Here is a 25,379-nt window from a genome sequence, read left to right on the forward strand (position 1 = left end):
AGTGCAAAAACTTAAGGTTTGGCAACATTTTAACTTTTTTTCTAAATTAATAGTCCATTGTGGTCTAATTCGAACGACTTCATATCAGCTGTCCTCAAAAAAGCAGCATTATTATGTCCAAGATTCTCTTCTGGAGGGTGGCTATTGAACGTAAACCTATTGTCCACTGGTTTGCTCAAAGACTTTCACAACTGGTGGGCATTGCAAGGAACTCACCGCATCACAGACCATTCCTGCAAAATACAGGAGTGCTTCGGTTTTGGTGAGTGAACCACACATAGTTGTGGCATGTCCCAAGAGAGTGATTGATTGGTGACATCCAAGAAACCAGCATCACTCCCACCAGCCCATCAAAAATAAGGATTTCTTTGTGGAGAAGTAAAGATTTTGCTTGTAATGTCAGAGGTGGTGGCAAAATAGTGAGTATGTGAAGAAATATGAAGGACAAGTCACCTGGTACAAATTGCATACCTCCTAACCAGAAAAAGTGATTAAGTCCAGAATCTCTTAGACTGCTCACAATTGCTTCCCGGCCTTTTGACCAAGATGAGCATGAGGTCAGGTGTAATGCCTGGATCTGCTGTGTCTCTCTTGTGGGGACCATGAATTGGATTCAATTTGAATTGTTTTTTTGGAGCAGGCAAGGAGCTGGCGTAGGGGTTTGCCCCTGTCCTCTGGCTTTGTAACTCTGCTAAAGTAGTAAAAAAAAAGATTGGGGATACAATATTCTCAAAAATGCATACCTGTAACTTTCCACTGTCACCGTGGATATAAGTCTTAAAATATGATCTTAAAAGCAGGTTACATACCCAGTGCTCAATCTGAAGACTTGTGAATTGTGCTAACTTTTCATTTTGTGCCAAATAACCAAATGTTGTCGGCCTTGCACCCAAGGTGGTTCAGACTGTTGATATGAAACATGCCTGGTTGACATTCAACATCTGGTACGTTTTAGTTTTTTGTGTAAAGGAAAATTACATTTTGAGGATTGTTTGAAGAACATTTCTGGGAAATCACATTTTCTGGGACATCTGAAGATGGCAATGAATACTTTAGTTTGAATGTCAACATAGATGGCTGAACAGTCAGTGTTTCACAGTAGTAAGAATACTTTCAAAATCATGTACTGTGTGCAAACCTTTTTTTAATATAAATTTAGTGTATCCAATTAGCGTGTTCAATCCACCTAACCTGCACATCTTTGGGTTGTGGGGGCGAAACCCACGCAAACACGGGGAGAATGTGCAAACTCCACACGGACAGTGACCCAGGGCTGGGATCGAACCTGGGACCTCAGCGCCGTGTGGCAACAGTGCTAACCACTGCGCACTTGTGCTGCCCTTATGCAAACCTTTTAAGTGTTTTAATCTTGCTCACTGACAGCTTCCTAATAGATGAAGATGAGGTAGCATTTACATCTAGGGACTGTTCAAATTGTCCTGTTAGAACATAGAACAGTACAGCACAGAACAGGCCCTTCGGCCCTCAAAGTTGTGCCGAGCCATGATCACCCTACTCAAACCCACGTATCCACCCTATACCCGTAACCCAACAACCCCCCCCTTAACCTTACTTTTATTAGGACACTACGGGCAATTTAGCATGGCCAATCCACCTAACCCGCACATCTTTGGACTGTGGGAGGAAACCGGAGCACCCGGAGGAAACCCACGCACACACGGGGAGGACGTGCAGACTCCACACAGACAGTGACCCAGCCGGGAATCGAACCTGGGACCCTGGAGCTGTGAAGCATTTATGCTAACCACCATGCTACCCTGCTGCCCCGTTCTCATACAGTTGCAAATTCAAGGACAAATACGATTCAAACTATTTTACTTATTGTCTCTTACTCAACAGGAAGTACAAGGAATATGCTCCATTGCAGCAGGACGCTTCAAGGAGTCATTCTGAGTGGATCCCAGACAGGGCTGCTGTGAACATTTTCCTAAGAAATATGTTTGGCTGTCAGCGGAGTAAAGTCAGCGAGAACAGCCCTCTGCTGCATGGGTGTGTCGTCTGAGACATTTCACATGGATTATGAAAGTAGATTCATGTTACTAATAAAATGTAACCAACCCTAATTGCACGTGTGGACTTTTTTAAATATGGGAGGGAAAGGGAGGGAGAAGGAAGAGGAAGTTAGTTGACTCCTGACACAGCAGAAAAATATCAGATAAATAAGACTTTAAGCTACAAGGCTGTATGTCACCTTAACGTTGCTTCCCATTATGCTCTTGGCGAGCCAGAAGATTGCAGGTTCAAATCCTATATTCCCACACGTCGAACTCAGAAATCTGGCGATATTCAATGTTTTTGTTTTAAATTTAGAGTACCCTATTAATTTTTTCCAATTAAGGGGCGATTTAGCCTGCACATCTTTTGGGTTGTGGGGGCGAAACCCACGCAAACACAGGGAGAATGTGCAAACTCCACACGAACAGTGACCCAGAGCCGGGATCGAACCTGGGACCTCGGCGCCGTGAAGCAGCAGGGCTAACCCGCTGCGCCACCGTGCTGCGCGATATTCCATGTTCCCTCAAAGGTGAGCTGCCACCCAGCAATTGGGAATGTGCAGCAATAAATAGAACATAGAACACACAGTGCAGAAGGAGGCCATTCGGCCCATCGAGTCTGCACCGACCCACTTAAGCCCTCACTTCCACCTATCCCCGTAACCCAATAACCCCTCCTAACCTTTTTGGTCACTGAGGGCAATTTAACATGGCCAATCCACCTAACCTGCACATCTCTGGACTGTAGGAGGAAACTGGAGCACCCGGAGGAAACCCACGCACACACGGGGAGAACGTGCAGACTCCGCACAGACAGTGACCCAGCGGGGAATTGAACCTGGGTCCCAGGCGCTGTGAAGCCACAGTGCTATCCACTTGTGCTACCGTGCTGCCCAATTTAGAGTACCCAATTATTTTTTCCAATTAGGGGGCAATTTAGTGTGGCCAATCTGCCTATCCTGCACATCTTTGGGTTGTGGGGGTGAAACCCATGCAGACACGGGGAGAACGTGCAAACTCCACACGGAATGTGACCCAGGGCCAGGATTCGAACCCAGGTCCTCAGCGCCGTAGGCAGCAATGCTAACCACTGTGCCACCGTGCTGCCCCGGGATAGGTCGCACACAAGTGACAGTTCCTTCAAGATGCGTGGCCACCATCTTAAAGGGACCATGCAGTACAACAAGCTCGTTGCGCAAAGCAAGCAGTGGTTAGAAGGAACATTGCTGACACTCCAATGCAGTATTGAGGAAGCATTGCACCATCAAAGGCGCTGCCTCTCAGATGAGACATTCGACCAAGGCTCGTTCTGTTCTCTCAGGTGGACTTAAAAGATCCCAAAGTACATAGAACATAACAGTGCAGTACAGGCCCTTCGGCCCTCGATGTTGTGCCGACCTGTGAAACCCCTCTAAAGCCCATCTACACTATTCCCTTATCATCCATATGTCTATCCAATGACCATTTGAATGCCCTTAATGTTGGCGAGTCCACTACTGTTGCAGGCAGGGCATTCCACGCCCTTACTACTCTCTGAGTAAAGAACCTACCTCTGACATCTGTCCTATATCTATCGCCCCTCAATTTAAAGCTATTTCCTACTTTGAAGAAGAACAGGGAAATTATTCTTGGTGTCTTGGCCAATATTGATCCTTCAATCAGCATCACATAAACAGATGATCTGGTCTTTATCACATTGCTATTTGTGCAAGTTTGCTGTGCGCAAATTGCCCTCTGTTTCCTACACTACCATCGTGACTATACTTCATCACTACTTCATTGGCTGTAAAGCAATTCGGGATACTCTGAGGTTGTGAGCGGTGCTATCTAAATGCAAGCCTTTTTTATAATCTTCCCACCCAAATAATGTGGGGATAGAACGAGAAACTGGAAGCTACAACAGGCAAGCAGACTGCATTAAGCACTTCTAGGAGTGGAGAACAAAATCAAGGCTGACACTTCGATGCAGCATTGGCAGAGGTATTCTTCTTCACATGAGATATCAATCGGAGGCTCTGTTACCTGTTTGGATAAATGTGAAAGATCCCATGGCTCTATTTGAACAGTGGCCAACATTTATCTCCTGAACCAACATCACTGACAAACTGATCAACTGATCACATCCTGATGATTTTGCGGAAGCTTGCTGTGCACAAATTGGTTGCTGCATTTACTTATAAAATAGTGACTACACTTCAAAAGTAATGATTGGGTGTGAAGCAATTTATCATGGCCAATCCACCTAAAAGTCCTTCCTTTATGATATCAGAGCGAGAAGCTTATGCATCCTTGAGATTTATTTATATGCATCGGAAAGCTGCAAATTCTAGATCTTCTGCGTTTGAAGGGTCAATAAATAAATAGTCAGCAAGCACAATATTGGGCCTGCAAATAATAAATGAATTAGCATACTCTGATGAAGGTATTAGATGCAGAAATCACTGGTGATTATTCCCGCCGGCAGCTCACCCCTGCTCATGGGTTTCCCAGCGGAGTGGGAAATCCCATTGACAAGCAGTGGGAGTAGATCCAGCTGCCAGCGAAACACGTGGCTGGGGGAGCGGAAGAATGCCGTCCTTAATGTCCCAATTGGCTTATCGGAGGAGGCATAATGTGGCCTCCCTACAGTGCAACAGTGACTACATTTCAAGCAGGGTAGCACAGTGGTTAGCATTGTTGCTTCACAGCGCCAGGGTCCCGGGTTCGATTCCCGGCTTGGGTCACTATCTGTGTGGAGTCTGCACGTTCTCCCCGTGTCTGCGTGGGTTTCCTCCGGGTGCTCCGGTTTCCTCCCACAAGTCCCGAAAGACGTGCTGTTGGGTAAATTGGATATTCTGAATTCTCCCTCTGTGACCCGAACAGGCGCTGGAATGTGGCGACTAGGGGCTTTTCACAGTAACTTCATTGCAGTGTTAATGTAAGCCTACTTCTGACAATAATAAAGATTATTATTATTATTAATTTCCCTTATGATTGTGGTAATCAGCTGGCTTGATGCCTCACTGCAAGTGTTGTACCAGTTTTAGGCCTTTTCAGGGGGCTGTTAAGAGTCAAACACACCTGTGGAGCTGGAGTCGTATATCGGCCAAGTCAGGACGGCAGATTTCCTTCCCTAAAGGACATTAGTGAACCAGATGGGTTTTTACAACAATCGGGGTAGTCAGCAACTTTGAAATTCTAGATTTATTTCATTCGTTCTTTTTATCGAATTAAGGGGCAATTTAACGTGGCCAATCCACCTACCCTGCACATCTTTGGGTTGTGGGGGTGAAACCCACGCAGACACAGGGAGAATGTGCAAACTCCACACTGACAGTGACCCAGAGCCGGGATCGAACCTGGGACCTTGGTGCCGGGGGGGGGGGGGGGGGGGGGGGGGGGGGGGGGGGGGGGGGAGAGATCAGCTATGATCTGTTTAAATGGCGAAGCAGGCTCAATGGGCAACATGGCCTACTGCAACTCCTAGTTCCTATGTAAATTGAAAATAGTTTTTTTCTTTGAGCCAAGGAACAGTGAATAAAGAGAGAGGGATAAAAACCTTAAATGAAAAGTCAAAAATCAGACGTCTCATTTCAGTTGCATGGATAGGTGACTTGACTTAACGGGGGGAGAGGTCAGACCCCCGTAGACTCACAATGGGAAGCGCTAGCATAGATTTTTAAATAAATTTAAAACCCCCATCGTGGATCTAATTAAAACAGTGTCAATTTCAGCGGCCGGCTCACTTTGATCCGGAGAAGGAAGCTGCTCTCACTGAAACAATCAGCCGGCCGCTGAAATTGACACTGCCCGCTGCTCTCTCCCTCCAATCCAACTTTTAAGTTTTAATGTTTCTGATTGGAGGGAGAGAGCAGCCGGCAGTGTCAATTTCAGCGGCCGGCTGATTGTTTCAGTGAGAGAGCAGCTTCCCTCTCCGGATCAAAGTGAGCCGGCCGCTGAAATTGACACAACTGACAGTTGGGGTCCATAAGCCCCCCCGCGGTATATCGCGAACCGCGGTATTGCGGAGCGCGGTATAACGGGGGACTACTGTAATGTGCTATCTCCAGGGACAAAAAGAAACATTGAAACAATCGAGACCAGGACAGACTCCCTGACGCCAGTGGGAGCTAAAACAAAGGCAGGCCAACGGCCACAGGGAACAACCCCGGTATTGGAGAAAATCAATACGAACGATTGGGACATGGTCCAATTAATTGGGACCAAGTCCGGGGTCCGCCCAGAAGGGCGCGAAACCCCTTGGGGTATAAAACAGAGTCCCCAAGGTCAGTTCGCTCTCTTCTCTTCTCTTACCCCGACTCCTCTCCATCTTCAACTTGGCATTTGGCTCTCAGCGACGAGAGACCCGCCAAGCACCAACCAAGTAAGTCTATGGTCAACGCACGCTACGAGATAGGCACTCCTGGCTACTATTCCGTATTAGTTCGAAGCCAGCAGTATCAGAACCGGACAACGGCCATTGTTCCTCTGACTGAGTGGGCCACTCGAAGCTAAGTATAGGCTTTTAGTAGCAGTTGTAGTTTAGCGAGTAGAGTTTGTGCATGAGTAATAATAGACTGTGTGTGTAAATAAATGTGCATTGATTTCAAACTTACTAACTGGTGTATCGAGTCATTGATCAGTATTCGGCTTTGAACCCTGTGGTGGTATCAGAAAGATACCTGGCGACTCTTGAGCAAAGGTAATTAAAACAGAGCAAATTAAGGGAAAGCATAAGGAGCAACAGGAGGCTGGTGCGGGAATTGAACCGTGCTGCTGGCCTGCCTTGGTCTGCTTTAAAAGCCAGTGATTTAGCCCTGTGCTAAACCAGCCCCTAACACAGGGAGGTATTAGGAATGTTATGTTTTGTAAACGCTTATACATAAAACTGTCTATTTAATTCCAAGGCGGAATGGAGTTGGGAGTTAAGAAATTAGTTAATCAGCACTTCTACCTGGCTCATGTGATACACGTTGCCATGGAGATAGGCTTTTAGATGGAAACAGACCTTAGAAAGCCATTTTAATATCAGCTTACAATATTTTTCTTCAAAGATCCCTGAATCTCTCAGATATGGGTGGCATATGGTTCCCGTACCAGCCTCCCCGGATAGGCGCCGGAATGTGGCGACTAGGGGCTTTTCACAGTAACTTCATTGAAGCCTAGTCATGACAATAAGCAATTTTCATTTCATTTTTTCATAGTGGTTAGCACTGCTGCCTCAGTGCCAGGGACCAGGGTTCAATTCTGATCTTGGGTCACTGTCTGTGTGGAGCCTGCACATTCTCCTCGTGTCTACATGGGATTCCTCTGGGTGCTCCGATTTCCTCCCACAGTCCAAAGATGTGCAGGTTAGGTGGATTGATCATGCTAAATTGCCCCTTAGTGTCCAAAGGTTAGGTGGGGTTATGGGGATGGGGCAGGCGAGTTGGGCCTGGGGAGGGTAATCTTTCAGAGGGTCAGTGCAGACTTGATGGGCTAAATGGCCTCCTTCCGCACTGTAGGTATTCTATAAATTTTATTCTATGATTACAAACTTCTCCAAAACATTCATAATGCAAACCTGATAGCAGACTTCACATTTACGGTCCTGCTTGATTATTTCCAAATAATTCTCCAGGTTTATCTGCAATGAAGAGTCAAACAGACAGTTGGATTGGGCTATGAATTACTTGACCCAGTAACAGCTCAATTGTAAATGCTCACTGAGCGATTCAGGACCAAATTCTCAAGTACTAAATGAAAAATGTTAGTCGGATCATTGCAGATTAGATTAGTAAAGAATCATCAAAAATCCAACCACTGCTTTGATGTGATTCTTACACATGGAACCACATAACAGAATAATAGCAGTCCTTATTTATCAGGCCAATTAGGAAAGTTAATGTATGAGGAGCCCCATATTGGCCTAGTTTCAATCAAATTGAATTCCCTTTCCCCTCCACTGTACAGGTACAATGAGCTTATTCCCAGCTATTATATAGAATGCCTATATTCCAAGTGAGAAAAGATACCAAGGTTACTAAATCAAATTGTGGGAGATCATTTGATGTAGATCTTTCTTCAAGGTTCATCCTGCAACTTTTTTATTTGTTTTTTACATTTCAGAGGAATTTTTGAATTCTCCTGAAATTCTTGTATCCTGCGTTCAAAACCCAGACAATGGAACAAAATGTCCCACGTGCTTCAAAGGTGTGCCATCAGACACAAATTGACACTCAGCCAAAGAAGGATATATTGGGATGGGTGACATGTGAGGTTAAAGAGGAAATTACAGAGCTTCGGGTCTGGACAGCTGAAGGCATGACCAACAGCCTCTGCACAGGAACTGAAGGCGCACAGGCCACGGAGGGTTGTTTGCAGAGATAATTGAGGGATTTGAACAAAAGAAAACATTTTAAAACGAAGACTAAAAATCCTGAAGTTCTGTATCAGTGACCCACATTCTGCGAAGCCAAAACCAACAGCAAACTACCAGCTTCTTTTAAAAAAAATAAATTTAGAGTACCCAATTCATTTTTTCCAATTAAGGAGCAATTTAGTGTGGCCAATCCACCTAGCCTGCACATCTTTGGGTTGTGGGGGCTAAACCCACGCAAACACGGGGAGAATGTGCAAACTCCACACGGACAGTGACCCAGAGCCGGGATCAAACCTGGGAGCTCGGTGCAGTGCTAACCACTGCGCCACCATGCTGCCTAGCAAACTCCCAGCTTCTTGTTGACATTCTATACTTCAGTGAGGTGACAGGAAGAACATAAAATGCGGTAAAGACCATACACTAGGTTTGAATCTATTACATTTTGTGATCAGTGCAAAATAATCACATATAGTACTGTCCTTCTGTCTGATATCAACTTTACACACTGGGAAGCAAATGTGTTAATATACTCCGAATTGAAGGCAGTCAACTGTACTCCAGATACGGAGTTGCTGGAATCTGTGACTGTACAGATTGTATGGTACAGCACTTAGAAAACAGTGGCAGGATCGGACAGAGGCAACTTAGATTTATGAAAGGGAAATCATGCTTTACAAATCTACTGGAGTTCTTCGAGGATGTAACTAATAGAGTTGATGAGGGGGAGCCAGCGAATGTGGTTTATTTGGAGTTTCAGAAGGCTTTTGACAATGTTCCACGTAAGAGATTAGTGTGTAAAATTAAAGCACATGGGATTAGGGACAGTGTATAGAGAGGGATAGAAAACTGGTTGGCAGACGGGAAACAAAGAGTAGGGATTAATGGGTCTTTTTCAAATTAGCAGGCAGTAACCAGTGGGGTACCACAGAATCGGTGCTGGGACCCCAGCTATTCACAATATATATTAATGATTTATCCCCAAATTTGCAGATGACACCAAGTTGGGTGGGAGGGTGAGCTGTGAGGAGGATGCAGAGATCCTTCAGTGTGATGTGGACAAGTTGAGCGAGTAGGAAAATGAATGGCAGATGCAGTATAATTTGGATAAATATGAGGCTTTGGTATCAAAAACGAGAAGGCCGACTATTATCTGAAAGGCCATAAATTAGGAGAGGGGAATGTGCAATGAGACCTGGGTGTCCTCGTACACCAATCACTGAAGGTAAGCATGCAGGTACAGCAGGCGGTAAAGAAGCCTAATGGTATGTTGGCCTTCATTGCGAGAGGATTTGAGTACAGGAGCAGGGATGTCTTTCTGCAATTATACAGGGCCTTGGTAAGGCCACACCATGAATGTTGTGTGCAGTTTTGGTCTCCTTATCTGAAGAAGGATGTTCTTATTCTGGAGGGAGTGCAGCAAAGGTTTACCAGACTATTTCCTGGGATGGCAGGACTGACATACGAGGAGAGATTGAGTTGGTTAGGACTGTATTCACTGGAGTTCATAAGAATGAGGGGGGATTGCATAGAAACCTATAAAATTCTAACAGGACTATCAGCAACTGTGGTCACAGTCTGAGGATATGGGGTAGACCATTTAGGACAGAATTTGTTCACTCAGAGAGTGGTCGGCCTGTGGAATCCATTACCAAAGAAACTAGTTGAGGCCAAAACATTGTATGTTTTCAAGAAGCAGTTAGATATAGCACTTGGGGCAAAGGGGATCAAAGGGTGTGGGGGGTTGGCGGGCAGTGGGATTAGGCTATTGAATTGGATGATCAGCCATGATCATAATTTTAGTAATTTGAGGAAACAGGCGAAAATTGAACATTAATTTATTTTAGCTATATACAAAGTTCTGCAGAAAGCAACATCTCGCTCCCAGTACAATCTTTACTGGGAGGAATCGTCTATCCAGGCCCTACTTTGTGTCAGCTTTTATATCAATAAATAATGAGCCTTAGGTGGGTGGCCTCCTATTTGGGGAGCTCGTACTCCACAAGTCCCACAGGGAACATAGAACTGTACAGCACAGTACAGGCCCTTCAGCCCACGATGTTGTGCCGAACTAGTCTGAAACTAAGATCAAATCAACCTACTCCAAATCGTTCTAGAGCACTCCATATGCCTATCAAATAACCGCTTGAAAGTTCCTAAAGTGTCCGACTCCACTGCCATAGCTGGGAGTGCATTCCACGCCCCAACCACTCTCTGAGTAAAGAACCTACCTCGGACATCCCTCCTATATCTTCCACCATGAACCTTATAGTTATGCCCCCTTGTAACAGCTACATCCCATCCACCCGAGGAAAAAGTTTTTTGAAAAAATTTAGAGTACCCAATTCATTTTTTCCAATTAAGGGGCAATTTAGCGTCGCCAATCCACCTCCCCTGCACATCTTTGGGTTGTGGGGGTGAAACCCACGCAAATGCGGGGAGAATGTGCAAACTCCACACAGGCAGTGACCCAGAGCCGGGATCGAACCTGGGACCTCGGCGCCGTGAGGCATCAGGGCTAACCTACTGTGCCGCCGTACTGCCCCCCCCCCCCACCCCCGAGGAAAAAGTAGCTGAACGTCCACTCTATCTATCCCTCTCATCATCTTATGCACCTCATTTAAGTCACCTCTCATCCTCCTTCGCTTCAATGAGAAAAGCCCTAGCTCCCTTAACCTTTCCTCATAAGACCTACCCTCCAATCCAGGCAGCATCCTGGTAAATCTCCTTTGCACCCTTTCCAATGCTTCCACATCCTTCCTATAATGAGGTGACCAGGACTGCACACAATACTCCAAATGTGGTCTCACCAGGGTCATGTATAGTTGCAGCATAACCTCACGGCTCTGAAACTCAATCCCCCTGTTAATAAACGCTAACACACTATAGGCTTTCTTCACGGCTCTATCCACTTGGGTGGCAAGTTTCAGAGATCTATGGACATGAGCTCCGAGATCTCTCTCTTCCTCCACATTCTTCAGAACCCTGCCGTTAACCCTGTAATCCACATTCAAATTTGTCCTACCAAAATGAATCACCTCACACTTATCAGGGTTAAACTCCATCTGCCATTTTTCAGCCCAGCTCTGCATCCTATCAATGTCTCTTTGCAGCCTACAACAGCCCTCCACATCATCCACTACTCCACCAATCTTGGCGTCATCAGCAAATTTACTAACCCAACCTTCATCATCCAAGTCATTGATAAAAATCACAAATAGCAGAGGACCCAGCACTGATCCCTGTGGTACACCGCTGGTAACTGGGCTCCAGGCTGAAAATTTACTATCTACCACCACCCTCTGTCTTCTATGTGATATCCAATTGGCCAAATTTCCCTCTATCCCACACCTCCTTACTTTCTGCATGAGCCGACCATGGGGAACCTTATCAAACACCTTACTAAAATCCATGTATACGACATCAACTGCTCTACCTTCATCTATGTACTTAGTTACCTCCTCAAAGAATACAATCAAACTTGTGAGGCAAGACTTACCCCTCATAAATCCGTGCTGACTATCCTGGATTAAGCTGTATCTTTCCAAATGATCACAAGTCCTATTCCTCAGGACCCTTTCCAATAATTTACCTATGACCGAAGTGAGACTAACCGGCCTATAATTCTCAGGGTTATACCTATTCCCTTTCTTGAACAAGGGGACAACATTCGCCTCTCTCCAGTCTTCTGGCAGTATTTATGTAGACAGTGAGGACATAAAGATCAAAGCCAAAGGCTCTGCAATCTTATCCCTCACCTCCCAAAGGATATACCCCACCAGGCCCAGGGGACTTCTCTGTCCTCGGGCTTCTCAAAATTTCTAACACATCTTCCTTCCTTCTGAATATCTACCTCCTCCAACCGACATGGCACTATCCTCCTCAACAACATGGCCCCTCTCCTTTGTGAACACTGAAGAAAAGTATTCATTTAGGGCCTCTCCTGTATCTTCACTCCATGCACACATTCCCACTGTCCTTGACCGGGCCTAACTTCACCTTGGTCATTCTTTTATTCCTCGCATAAGTGTAAAAAGCCTTGGGGGTTTTCCTTGATCCTACCCGCCAAGGACTTCTCATGCCCCCTCCTAGCTTTCCTAAGTCCTTTCTTGAGCTCCCTCCTAGCTATATTGTATCCCTCAAGTGCCCTAACTGAACCTTGTTTTCTCATCCTTACATAAGCCCCCTTCTTCCTCTTGACAAGACATTCAACCTCTTTTGTAAGCCATGTTTCCCTCACTCGACCATTTCCTCCCTGCCTGACAGGGACATACATATCAAGGACACGCAGTATTTGCTCCTTGAACAAGCTCCACATCTCAATTGAGCCTATCCCTAAAAGTTCCTGTTTCCATCTTATGCTCCCCAATTCTTGCCTAATCGCATCGTAATTACCCCCCAGTTAAAACCTTGCCCTGCCGTATGTTCCTATCCCTCTTGTTATGGGAGCGGCGTTTTCAGAACCCCAAAATGTATCATGGAGTTCAACCAACCTCTCCCCTTAATGTATTGTTGCTTTTGAAGCACACGGCTTGTTCCCCAGGTGTGGTATTACAATTGTGGACACGTGGGTTTTTAAACACAAAACAATGTTTATTCCATGAATTCAACTTAACCTTTTTAAATAAACATTGGATCATTTACCTCCCCTTACTTCAAAGATTTTTTTTTTTTTTTTTTATAAATTTAGAGTACCCAATTCATTTTTTCCAATTAAGGGGCAATTTAGTGTGGTCAATCCACCTACCTGCACATCTTTGGGTTGTGGGGGCGAAACCCACGCAAACACGGGGAGAATGTGCAAACTCCACACGGACAGTGACCCAGAGCCGGGATCGAACCTGGGACCTCGGCGCCGTGAGGCAGCAGGGCTAACCCACTGCGCCACCGTGCTGCCCCCCTTACTTCAAAGATAACCCCGAAAATAATACAACACTAAATAATCCCTCAAAATGTTCCTTCGAACCTCCAAAAGACCTTTAAACAGAAACACATCAGGTTATTATGAGTTTAAATCACCCAAATGATTCAGAAATAGTCTTTCCTGGTAGAGATCACAGCGGATTCAGCTTACTGCAAAAACACAGACACACCCAAGCTCTTTTTCTCCATGCAGCTCTCAGCAAACCAGCCAGGCACTTTTCAGCTGCTCTCTCAAACTGAAACTAAAACTCCCAAAAAGCAGAAGTGAGCTCAACTCAGCTACCCCCACACTCTGACATCACTTCAGTAATATGAGCTGCCTCATTTCTTAAAGGTACATTGCTTAAACATCCATTTCTTAAAGGTACTCTCACATGACACTCTCCATTGCTATAGTGAAAGTCACCAAATTGTGGTCACTATCTCCGAAGTGCTCTCCCACAACCAAATCTAACACTTGGCCCGGTTCATTGCCCAGTACCAAATCCAATGTGGCCCCGCCTCTTGTCGGTCTATCCACATATTGTGTGAGGAAACCCTCCTGCACACACTGGATAAAAACAGCCCCATCCAAACTATTTGAATTATAGGGAGATCAGTAATGATTTCCCCATGTGGGTTCTGACAATAATGCATGTGGTGCAGGCTCAAATGGCTGAATAGCCTCCTCCTGCTCCTATTTTCTACGCTTCTATGACTTGTTAAAAATCACATTTCGAAATTCAATGTGTGACTGTCCATCCCAAAGTTGGATACACTAATCATGGCAACCTCCTGTAAAATAACAGAATAAAAAACAAATAAGTAATCAGGATAGATTCCAAGTATAAAAACTTGTATCATATCGTCTTTCACAACTTTAGAATGTGCTTTACAGTCAATTAAATGCTTTTGAAGTGGTCTAATGGAGGAAACCAGTCAGCCAATTTACAAATTGTCTTTTTGTAATGAACTCCAATTGGCGTTATTGGTTGGCCAATTGGAGTATTAGCTCCCTCAATGATAGCTCATTGAGGGGGCCCATATAATCATATGTGTAGGCTTTGTGAGCCAGTCTTAAGTTGACTGGACTGCTAGCAGCACTGTTTGTAGCTGCTCCTGTAATATCGTTATTGTAAATAAATATTGGTGTGGTGACGGAACTCCTGCCTCCCGTGGATTACTACAGTGGCGACGAGGTAAACTAAGAATTTTGCAGAGACCAGCTGTCGCACTCGGAGGGTAAGCCTTGCCATTTTAAAAATGCCGTTTTTTGGGAGGTTAGAGGCATTCGACCCGGCTATTGAGGACTGGTCCCAGTATGTGGCGAGAATGTGTTACTTCTTCCGGGCAAATTATATACTGACGGACGAAAGGAGACGGCTTATCCTGCTGTCGGCATGCGGACCCTCAGCTTTCGCCATTATACGTAGTCTGACTTATCCCGATGCGCCGGACACGAAAACTTTCCAAGAAGTAACGGAATTGGTGAAAGAGCACTACGACCCAAAACCACCCCTCATTTTACATAGGTACAGATTCTACACAGCGAAGCGGGAAGACAGGGAGTCAGTCACGAATTTCTTAACCCGCCTGAGAAGGCTGGCGGAAAAATGTGAGTTCGGCCCGAAGCTAAATGAAATGCTTCGGGACCGGTTAGTGTGTGGTATAAACGACCTCACAATACAGAAACGCCTGTTGCCGGAAACGGAGCTAGACTGCAGGCAGGCGTTACAGCTCGCACTGTCCCTAGAAAAGGCAGCAAGTGGGGTGCAGGAACTACAGGGCACGCCGAGGGAGGTAGATACCTGTGAGAGGGACTACCACAACGGGTCCTGCTACCAGATAGCTGCTCTCAGGAAAAACCTGAGGAATAGAGGGAAAAGGAAAACTCCAGAACTGCCCCCAAGTCTGCCAGGACTAACTGGAGACAGAGGGAAGTACCGGCTGAGGCTCCCCCAACAGAGAAGGACCGTTTCTGGCACCAGACAGAGGTGGGGTAACGGCGACAGAAACCCTAGAAGGAGGTGGCAAAAGAGGAATAGTAGGTGGGGACGCAGGGAAGTACACAACCTAGACGCCCCATCCTCCTCCGAAGGGGAACAATTATATAATATTGCAACGACGAAAGCAGAACCCATTAAGATTACCACACGGGTGAACGGGCTGCCGACAATAATGGAAATAGACACGGGTGCAGCCGTATCAGTAATGGGAGTGGCAGCATTTAGAAAAATCAAAGATGGACTCCAGCTACTAACCCTAACAAAAACATCGACAAAACTTAAAACCTACATGGGGGAACCCCTGGACGTTCTAGGCACGACTCATTTCCCGTACCAGCCTCCCCGGACAGGCGCCAGAATGTGGCGACTAGGGGCTTTTCACAGTAACTTCATTGAAGCCTACTCGTGACAATAAGCGATTTTCATTTTTTTCATTTCATGTACCCATGGAATATGAGAAACAATTGCTCAGATTACCGTTGACGATAGTAGAGGGCTCCGGACCGAGCTTAATTGGACGAAACTGGCTGAAAGACCTAAAATTAGATTGGATGAAAATTTTCCAGAGTGGAAGCGGGCAGTTGAGTGGAGTACTCTAAAAATACCCGGAGGTCTTCCAGGAAGGTTTGGGGGAAATCATAGGTGCCAAAGCAACTTTGCACGTGGACCCAGAAGCCCTTCTGAAATTTTGTAAGGCCAGGCCGGTACCTTTTGCATTAAGGAAGAAAGTAGATGACGAAATAGAAAGGTTACGGCGCGACGGCATTATCAGACCAGTACAGTTCTCAGAATGGGCAGCGCCGGTGGTACCAATTTTGAAGCCAGACGGCTCGATACGTCTCTGTGGAGATTTCAAACAGACGGTAAACAAATACGTACTGCTGGACAAATACCCAATCCCGAAAATAGACGACCTATATGCCAAATTGGCAGGTGGGCTTTTGTTCACGAAACTGGACATGAGCCACATCTACCTGCAGTTAAAACTGGACAAGGACTCCCAGAAGTTCGCTACGATCAACACCCTGAAGGGCCTTTTTCGTTATACTAGGCTACCTTTCGGAGTGTCATCAGCCTGCACTATATTCCACGTACGATGGAAAATATTCTGCAGGGACTACCGCAGGTGGCGATTTATTTGGACGATGTCTTAATCACGGGTAGGACAAACAAGGAACCCTTAAGGAACCTGGAGGAAGTGCTCAGGCGTTTCGCAAAGGCAGGCGTACGGCTCAAAAGGGAAAAATGTGTTTTTCTGGCCCCACAAGTGACGTACCTGGGATATAAAGTAGACGAGTCAGGCTTACACCCATTAGAAGACAGAGTAAGGGCAATAAAAGAAGCCCCAGCTCCCACCACGGTCCAGGAGTTACGATCATTTCTAGGGTTGGTAACTTATTATGGAAAATTTATTGAAAATAGGGCGTCCATCCTAGAACCCCTCCACCAGCTACTAAAAAAGCGGCAAGAATGGAAATGGTCCGCCCGCCAAAACCGAGCATTTAGGGACATTAAGGAACAGCTGTCATCCAAAAATGTCCTAGAGCATTATGACCCAAGGAAGGAGTTGGTGGTCACTTGTGATGCATTCCCCTACGGGGTAGGAGCCGTCTTAGCCCATAGAGGAAGGAATGGGGAAGAACGGCCAACAGCCTATGCTTCGAGGACCTTGGCGATGGCTGAGAGGTAGTACGCCCAAATCGAGAAGGAAGGACTGGCGGTGATATTCGCAGTAAAAAAATTTCACCAGTATCTGTACGGGCGGAAATTCACCATAGTGACTGACCATAAGCCGTTATTAGGGTTATTAAAAGAAGACAAGTCAATACCCCCGATTGCATCAGCTAGAATCCAACGCTGGGCGTTGCTACTGGCGGCGTATAGATACGTTCTGGAGCACAGACCGGGAACGCGAGTAGCAAATGCAGATGCTTTGAGCAGACTTCCCCTCCCGGACACTCCGCCGCAAATACCAAAAGTAGAGGAGACAGTAATGACTCTACATTTTTTGGACACCCTACCAGTAGACGCACAACATATTCGGTTGTGGACGCAAAAAGACCCAGTTTTAGCCAAGATGAAGCATTTACTGCTAACAGGGGAACTGGAAAGACCAGTGGAGCCCCAGATGCACCCATACTGGAGCAGAAGGGACCAAATGACCGTAGAAGACGGTATCCTATTATGGGGAGGCCGGGTAATAGTCCCAGCTCAGGTCCGTCAGGCAATCTTAACCGAGTTACATCACGGACACCCAGGGGTGTCTAAAATGAAGATGCTAGCTCGAAGCTACGTTTGGTGGCCAGGTTTGGACACAGACATAGCAGCCTTGGTATGTCGGTGCCAGGAGTGCCAACAAGGGCAAAGAGTGCCACCAGCGGCACATTGCACCCGTGGGAATGGCCAGGCAGACCGTGGACCCCCCTGCATATTGACCACACCGTCCCTTTCATGGGCTCAATGTTTTTGGTGATAGTGGACGCCCACTCCAAATGGTTGGATGTCCACCGGGTAAACGTGGCTAGCACAGCATCAACAATTGAAAAGCTCAGGGCTTCGTTTGCAACACATGGACTTCCGGAGGTATTGGTGTCGGACAATGGAACGGCATTCACAAGTGGGGAATTTGGAAAATTCCTGAAGGAAAACGGAGTCCGTCACATCAAAACGGCCCCTTACCATCCAGCGACCAACGGCCTGGCAGAGAGAGCGGTCCAGACACTTAAAGCGGGACTCAAGAAGCAGCCGGCAGCGTCAATGGACACAAAGCGCTCCCGCTGGCTGTTTGATTACAGGACCACACCGCATTCCACAACTGGCATACCGCCAGCTGAACTCTTAATGGGAAGGAGGCTGAGTCTCCTTTTCCCAAATTTAACGGGGAAAGTGGAGAAACAACAGGAGGCCCAACGCAGGGGGCATGATAATAGTCGGCAGCAGAGATATTTCCAGGTGGGGGCACCGGTTTGGGTCAAGAATTATGGGAATGGACCAACGTGGGTCAAAGGCACGGCAGAGTCCCAAACAGGGCCCATATCCTACGAGGTTTCGATAGGAGGTAAGGTGCTGAAGAAACACCTAGACCAAATAAGGGCAGCGGAACCTCACCTGGAGGCAGGCGAAGCAGGACCGCCTCAAGCTGGGATAGCCCAGATGGAAGGATACCCACACCCCAGCCCCGAGCAATTTCTCCAGACCCCGTCATCCAGTCGTCAGAGTTGGAGATGGACACGTTCGCCGAGGCCGCCGCAACACCTCTCCCCGAGGAGGAGGAACAACTTCCAAGGAGGTTGTCAAGGAAAAGATGGGCACCTATAAAGGTACACCCCGCCCACTTCGGAGAATGACCCGGCGGACGACACAGAGGTGACAGACCCAGACATGAGGAGCAGGAAGAAGCTCAGAGGAATGCCAGCTGGCAGGAATTCCTCGGACCTTGGGGGGGGCGGGAATGAACTCCAATTGGCTTTATTGGTTGGCCAATTGGAGTATGAGCTCCCTCAATGATAGCTCATTGAGGGGGCCCATATAAGCGCCTGTGTAGGCTTTGTGAGCCAGTCTTAAGTTGACTGGACTGCTAGCAGCACTGTTTGTAGCTGCTCCTGTAATATCATTATTGTAAATAAATATTAGTGTGGTGACGGAACTCCTGCCTCCTGTGGATTACTACACTTTTAGATGTTGGTTGTAAGGGATACTCTCCAACACCAGGGAGAAACCACGAGTTCTCCTTCGAATATTGCACAGGACCGTTGATGCCCACCTGAGAGAACAGATGGGGCCTTAGTTTAACATGTCACCCGAAAGACAGTGCAGTATACTCCCTCGGAGTCGGCCTGGAATTTGTGTTGAAGTCTCTTGAGTGGGGCTTGAACCCACAATCGGAGGCGAGCATCCTACCAACTGAAGCAAAATTAACACCTGAAGCTTTGAAACCCTTATTTGAGAAAGGCCAGTAACCAGAGGCCACCGATTGAAAGGGGATTGGTAAAAGAACGAGGGGCGACATGAGGAAACATTCTATCTTTTTTCAATTGGAAAAATTGAAATCAGGGGCTGATTTAGCTCACCAGGCTAAATCGCTGGCTTTTAAAGCAGACCAAGCAGGCCAGCAGCACGGTTCGATTCCCGTATCAGCCTCCCCGGACAGGCGCCGGAATGTGGCGACTCGGGGCTTTTCACAGTAACTTCATTGAAGCCTACTCGTGACAATAAGCGATTTTCATTTTCACAAGGGCAAATTAAGAAAATTAAGACCAGGAGTTTGCATGTTCTCCCAGTGTCTGCGTGGGTTTCGCCCCCACAACCCAAAAATGTGCAGAGTAGGTGGATTGGCCACGCTAAATTGCCCCTTAATTGGAAAAAATAATTGGGTAATCTAAATTTAAAAAAAAAGAAAATTAAGACCAGGGGAGTGGGGTTAATTGGAAGACTCTTTCAGAGAGAGCTAGTACAGGCACGATGGACAGAATAGCCGTTTTTCGTGACTGAATAACAAAAGCAGATGCACAACAATACGTCCAGTTTAAAGGGACTAGTTTTTAAAAAAAACTTCCGAAATGGTCCTGAGCGACAAAACGTACATCATTAACCTCCCGCCTGAAGGAAGAGACCGCCTTGGGCGTGACCCGGAAATGGTCCACCGTAACTTTTTATTCCGATAATATTTTAATAATTTTATAAATTTTTCTCACTATTGAACGTTCCTCTGAGTAAATCAACACGCACAAGATCGAAATAAACGACCAGGAAAGAAAATTGTAGTCACCGTGGTAATGTGGCCCGGAAGTGTTTGCGTTGTCGCCCTCGGTTGAGTTTGGGGCCTGGGTGAAGCGGCGGGAAACGGGCGAGTTTTCCGTGCGGGATTCGGACACGGTCTTGTTTACGCGCCAAGTGAGTGATTGCGAGAGAATCGAGAATTCGAGTTGCCCGATCTTTCCTGCCTTTCAGTAACTTTCCGGGTCAGCATCCGTTTTTATGCAGTGATAAACATTGCGTGTTTCCTTCACCGGCTCCTCGTTTTCTTTCTTCCACACTCCTCAAAGATTGCAAGTCCGAGTGCTGCAGTGTAAACTTCTGGTCGTCTTTCACGTGAGCCTTCACTATGTGGTGTGCTATTTGATTGTGAGGGGCTCGGCAGTCCAGACAGCTTCTGCCGCCTCCCATTGTCTGCACCCATGTAGCTTCCACTCCACTGCAGCAATATTGTCGATTCTGCAACCACAGGAGCAGCATGGTGATGCAGTGGTTAGCATTGCTGCCTCACAGTGCTGAGGTCCCCAAGTTCGATCCCGGCTCTGGGTCACTGTCCGTGTGGAGTTTGCACATTCTCCCCGTGTTTGCTTGGGTTTCGCCCCCACAACCCAAAGATGTGCAGGGTAGGTGGATTGGCCACGCTAAATTGTCCCTTAATTGGAAAAAATAATTGGGTAAGTTTAAAAAAAAAGATTCTGCAACCACATCACTGACAGACAATCACACTTTAGATCTTTCTGTTCTTTGGCTGGTACTACAGAACTTGTGAATTTACCCAAGGAACAGTGCTGGGCAGCACGGTAGCACAGTGGTTAGCATTGTTGCTTCACAGCGCCAGGGTCCCAGCTTCGATTCCCGGCTTGGGTCACCTTCTGTGCGGAGTCTGCACGTTCTCCCCGTGTCTCCGTGGGTTTCTGCCGGGTGCTCCGGTTTCCTCCCACAACTCCTGAAAGACATGCTGTTGGGTGAATTGGGCATACTGAATTCTCCTTCTGTGTACCCGAACAGGCGCCGGAATGTGGCGACTCGGGGCTTTTCACAGTAACTTCATTGCAGTGTAAGCCTACTTGACAATAATAAAGACCAACTAATTGGGCACCCTGGTTACGTTACAGCTGGATTCTTCTCTTGTAAACAATTGGGCTGAATGAGTTAACCCAACTGATTTGTGCCATTGCTCCAACAACAGTTTACAGTTTTTTGGCTGAGTTAAAGATGTGTCATGCCTTGTGTTCGGAATGACTGCAATGTTGTTGGGATCACTGCAGTTTTTATAGTGATGCATTGGTGCTTGAGCATAAATAGATATTGTGTTTGTAACCCAAACACCATTCTGTTCCGCTGTTTTTCTGGAAGTATGATGTAATCTTGAGGCTTTACTGATTTTACAGGATTCTTAAATTAACAGACCAGAGTCTTTGCCAAATGGGATTTCCACATGTTATAATCAAACCAGAACAGACCAACCAAAGTCACAAGGAACATTCTCTCTCGTAACTACCATGGGGAAATTATTGTCCTCTTTGACCATCTCTCTGCAGTTTTTGAGACTGTTAGTCAAACCATCCTCCTTCAACATCTCTCCATTGTCCATATTGGTGGACCTGCCCTATCTTGCTTTTGTTCTTTCCCATCTGATTGGAGCCAGAGCATCTGCTGCATTCTCTTCTTGCCCTGCTAGCATTGCATCCAGAGTCCAGCAAGGACCGATCATTGGTCTCCTTTCTCCTGGGGTCGTGCCCACTGATTGCATTTTGGTCAACCTTTCCATTACCACTCTCGATCCCTCCACTGCCTCTGTTGTCGTTCTACTTTTTCAAATTGGATGACCTGCAATTTTCTTCAGCTAAACCGTCAAATTGAATAATCATTCTCTGCCCAGGTGCTGAAGTCCTGGAGTGGTCCTGGCCTTAGCATCACAAAAGTGGGAGGCTCAAATCAAAGTACGACCAGTGCTCAGGGAGGCCATACCCAACCATGGCACCTTCAGGAGGGGGGAAATATATGGATGTGTGTGCAATCACGTGCTCTTGATGAGCAGAGCAGAATAAACAGCATCAGTCTTTCATCAGAACAGAAGGTTTATTATGTTTTAAAATTTCTGTGTTCACCGTCGAATGATCTGCACTATCATGAACGAAACTTGCGGCGCGCGGTGGTTAGCTCACGGTGCTGAGGACCCGAGTCACTGTCCGCGTGGAGTTTGCACATTCCCCTATGTCTGCGTGGGTCTCACTGTCGCAACCCAAAAAGATGTGCAGGTTAGGTGGATTGGCCGTGTTAAATTGCCCTTAGTGTCCAAAATTGCCCTTAGTGTTGGGTGGGGTTACTGGGTTATGGGGATAGGGTGGAGGTGTTGACCTTGGGTAGGGTGCTCTTTCCAAGAGCCGGTGCAGACTCGATGGGCCGAATGGCCTCCTCCTTCACTATGAAATCTATGAAATTGGCCATGCAAAATTGCCACTTAATTATTTGGGGGGGGGGGGGGGGGGGGGGGGGGAAAGTACTCTAAATTTATTTTTAAAACATGAACAAAACTTGCAAATGAATGTCTAATTTTTGTGAAATAACATTTTTAGGTGACCCACTAGCATTAACTGAAACATTGCGCTATCTATGCAGAAAGTGGATTTGAACAAATCTTGCTGCTGCTAAATTCAACCACCGCACATGGAATTACATAACGTTTGCAAATAGGCCATTTGGCCCAATGAGCTCCACATGAGCCATCATCCTTATTATTTAAAAAAACCTTAGCCATGGCTACTTGTGTGGGCTCAGTGGCCAAATTGAAAAATGGGTAACCTTGGGAACCAAACGAGTTGGAGCAACAAAAATCACCCTAGCTTTTCTTGGGTATTCTGAGCCTTTCCCATTTGTGAAAAAAACAATTGCAGTAAACAAGCAAATTGCTCTTCAGTAAGAAAGGCCAAGGTCCAGTGTTTCAGCCTCTGCTCCAGGAGAAAGAAATTACCATTGTGGAACTGACCTGTTGAAGCGACGCTTGTGTGTTTGAGAATAGGTAGAGGCCGAGATCGCGAGCTGTTTTCACAAAGGGGTGGGGGGGAGCTAATTCACTTAATAACCTGTAGTGGTTTGTGAAGGTGCTTGAGTCAGTTAAAGGTCAAAGCCCTGTGCACACAGGTTGCATGGTGACTTCTAGCCCATGGCTACCCACTGTTAGTTTAACTGGGTACAGTGTAAATTTAAAGTACCCAATTCTTTTTTTCCAATTCGGGGGCAATTTAGCGTGGCCAATTCACCTACCCTGCACGTCTTTTTGGGTTGTGGGAGTGAGACCCATGCAGACACGGGGAGAATGTGCAAACTGCACACTGACAGGGGGTTGGGATCGAACCCAGTTCTTCTTCGCCATGAGGCAGCAGTGCTCAGCACTGTGCCACCATGCTGCCCATAGTGTAATTTTGAACCCTTGCAAAACTTGGGTACTCCTGGAGAATTGTGCCTCTTGCAGAATTTTCTCTTCTTTTTCGATATTGTTAAAATGGGGACTCCTGGTTGCTCTTTTCCACTATTTAAATATTAAATTCATGCCTGGTGGGAAGGAGCTCTACACAGGTGTCAAAACACAACTACAATGGAGCTCCTTCTCACTAGATGCAGAGCACAGTTAACAACAATCTATCTTCAGTCAACTGCATATGACTCAAATCTGTTCTGGAGCATAAAAAGCCGGACGGGTGTAAAAGTGCTGGAAACTGTAGAGGTTATCCTTAGTCTGGTGTTGTAAAAAGGCAGGACACACAGAATTCCGCAAGTTAGAAAGCAAATCAAGGCGAACTTGCCGGAGGCACTGGGTTTCAGTGTTTTAAAAATTTTGTTTTACAGAACTATAAACTTTTGATCAATGAGACAGCTGTGCATGGAAAGCCTCGGACTTTGATTGTATCGCGCTGCCACGGATGATGAGCCATTCTGCTTCGGCTGGTCAGAATAGCTCTCTGGAGGGAAGAAGTTTAGATAAAGGTATTGTATATGAAGTGCTTGGTGTGGAGGTTGGGGACATTATGGAATACTGCTATTTCTCCCCCTCCCATATTTTAGTTGCATGGATTTTCCCCCTCGGACTGAGAGGGAGCCAGCTTCTGTTTCCTGGGCTCTGCTAATGCTAATCCATAACTCTCCACTTGAGAATCCTCCTAATATCTCAGTTTAAGATTGTATCTGTCTGCTATGAATGGTTCGATCCTCCCTCTATGCTGAGATATCTTATCTCGGATTGAACTACAGTGGGTGGAGTGACAGTTGCCCTCAACATCCTTTAGTGAGGAAGGCGAACGAAATAAGCCAGGGTTCCTGTTCACTTGCAATCCAGTTAACCCCCGAATGGAATGTCTGTGTGTGCACAAGACCTGGGATGCAGAGATATTGAGTGGAACGGGCCTAGCCTATGCTCTCTGGAATTTAGAAGAACGTGAGCTGATCTCTATAACATAAAATTCTGACCAGGCTTAGCAGGTTTGACGCAAGGTTCCCCTGGCCAGAGAGTCTGGAACACTGGTACGGGGTCGATTATTTTGGATTGAGATGAGGAAAACTTTCCTCACTCAAAAGGTTGGGAATCTTTGGAATTCTCTACCCCAAGAAGCCATGAATGTTGTCATTGAATATATTCAAGTCTGACTGAGCTTGGTGGATTTTTGTGTGTGAAGGGAATCGAGGGATAGTGAAGGAAAGTGGAGTTGAGGCATAATCTTATTGAATGTTGGAGCAGGCTTGAGGGGCTCTATCACATGCTCCTATTTCTCATGACTTTATCTTAGTCTCTGATGAAGTGTGACCTTTTGGGTGAGAAAAATGATGCCTGATGCTTTGAGGCAACATTGAGGGGACAGGGAGGAAGCGACTGGAGATATGTGGCAGTGATCTGCACAAAGTCTTGATTATTTTGCTTACCGTTGAGCCATATGTGGCCTCTGCTCACTACTGCTCCAAATACGTTTTCTCCGTGGAGGGAGTTATTCATGGATTCTAGCAAATGTTTTTCTATTGTCTCATTAAATGGGGTTGGTGTGATTTGCAGTGGATGTAATGGGATATTAGCCATCTTCCTGCTGTTAGCTTTCCACGTGATTTTATTTGGGAATTCTTGCCAATTTAATGAAGACTTTCTTCCACCATTTTGGATCTGCCTTTAATGGAAATGGAAGACGTTCTTTTTCAAACGTTTGAAGTCATTCTTCCAGATTTGCTGCCGTTTTTGTTCCTTTCTTGAAATAACAAGGGACCAATTCCTGTAATCCATTCTGCATCTTCTCGCTCTCAAAAATGCAATCTACCAACTGGTCCCAGATTCAGTCCCTGCTGTGTGCTGCAATAGCTGATTGTTGGCTTGGGTATCAG

The 25,379-nt window shown here is 46.3% G+C and overlaps 2 protein-coding genes across 9 annotated transcripts in view; both read left to right on the forward strand.

Annotated features, from left to right (window-relative positions):
• Window positions 1-2,084, forward strand: part of pmela (premelanosome protein a) — a 50,589-nt gene extending 48,505 nt beyond the window's left edge. For all 4 annotated transcript variants that reach the window (XM_038786463.1, XM_038786465.1, XM_038786466.1 and 1 more), the window contains one exon: window positions 1,861-2,084. In XM_038786463.1, coding sequence (XP_038642391.1) covers window positions 1,861-2,023 — 163 coding nt within the window. In that variant the 3' untranslated portion in view covers window positions 2,024-2,084. The remainder of the gene's footprint in view (window positions 1-1,860) is intronic.
• A 17,967-nt stretch (window positions 2,085-20,051) lies between these two features.
• Window positions 20,052-25,379, forward strand: part of mcrs1 (microspherule protein 1) — a 33,333-nt gene continuing 28,005 nt past the window's right edge. For 2 of the 5 annotated variants that reach the window (XM_038786468.1, XM_038786470.1), the window contains exons 1-2: window positions 20,052-20,153; window positions 23,865-24,002. In XM_038786468.1, coding sequence (XP_038642396.1) covers window positions 23,939-24,002 — 64 coding nt within the window. In that variant the 5' untranslated portion in view covers window positions 20,052-20,153; window positions 23,865-23,938. Of the gene's footprint in view, window positions 20,154-20,202; window positions 20,222-23,864; window positions 24,003-25,379 lie in introns of those variants that run through there. The other 3 variants (XM_038786469.1, XM_038786471.1, XM_038786472.1) reach the window with 3 other exon arrangements.

This window comes from Scyliorhinus canicula, chromosome 28, assembly GCF_902713615.1.
Source record: "Scyliorhinus canicula chromosome 28, sScyCan1.1, whole genome shotgun sequence".
Lineage (NCBI taxonomy): Eukaryota > Metazoa > Chordata > Chondrichthyes > Carcharhiniformes > Scyliorhinidae > Scyliorhinus > Scyliorhinus canicula.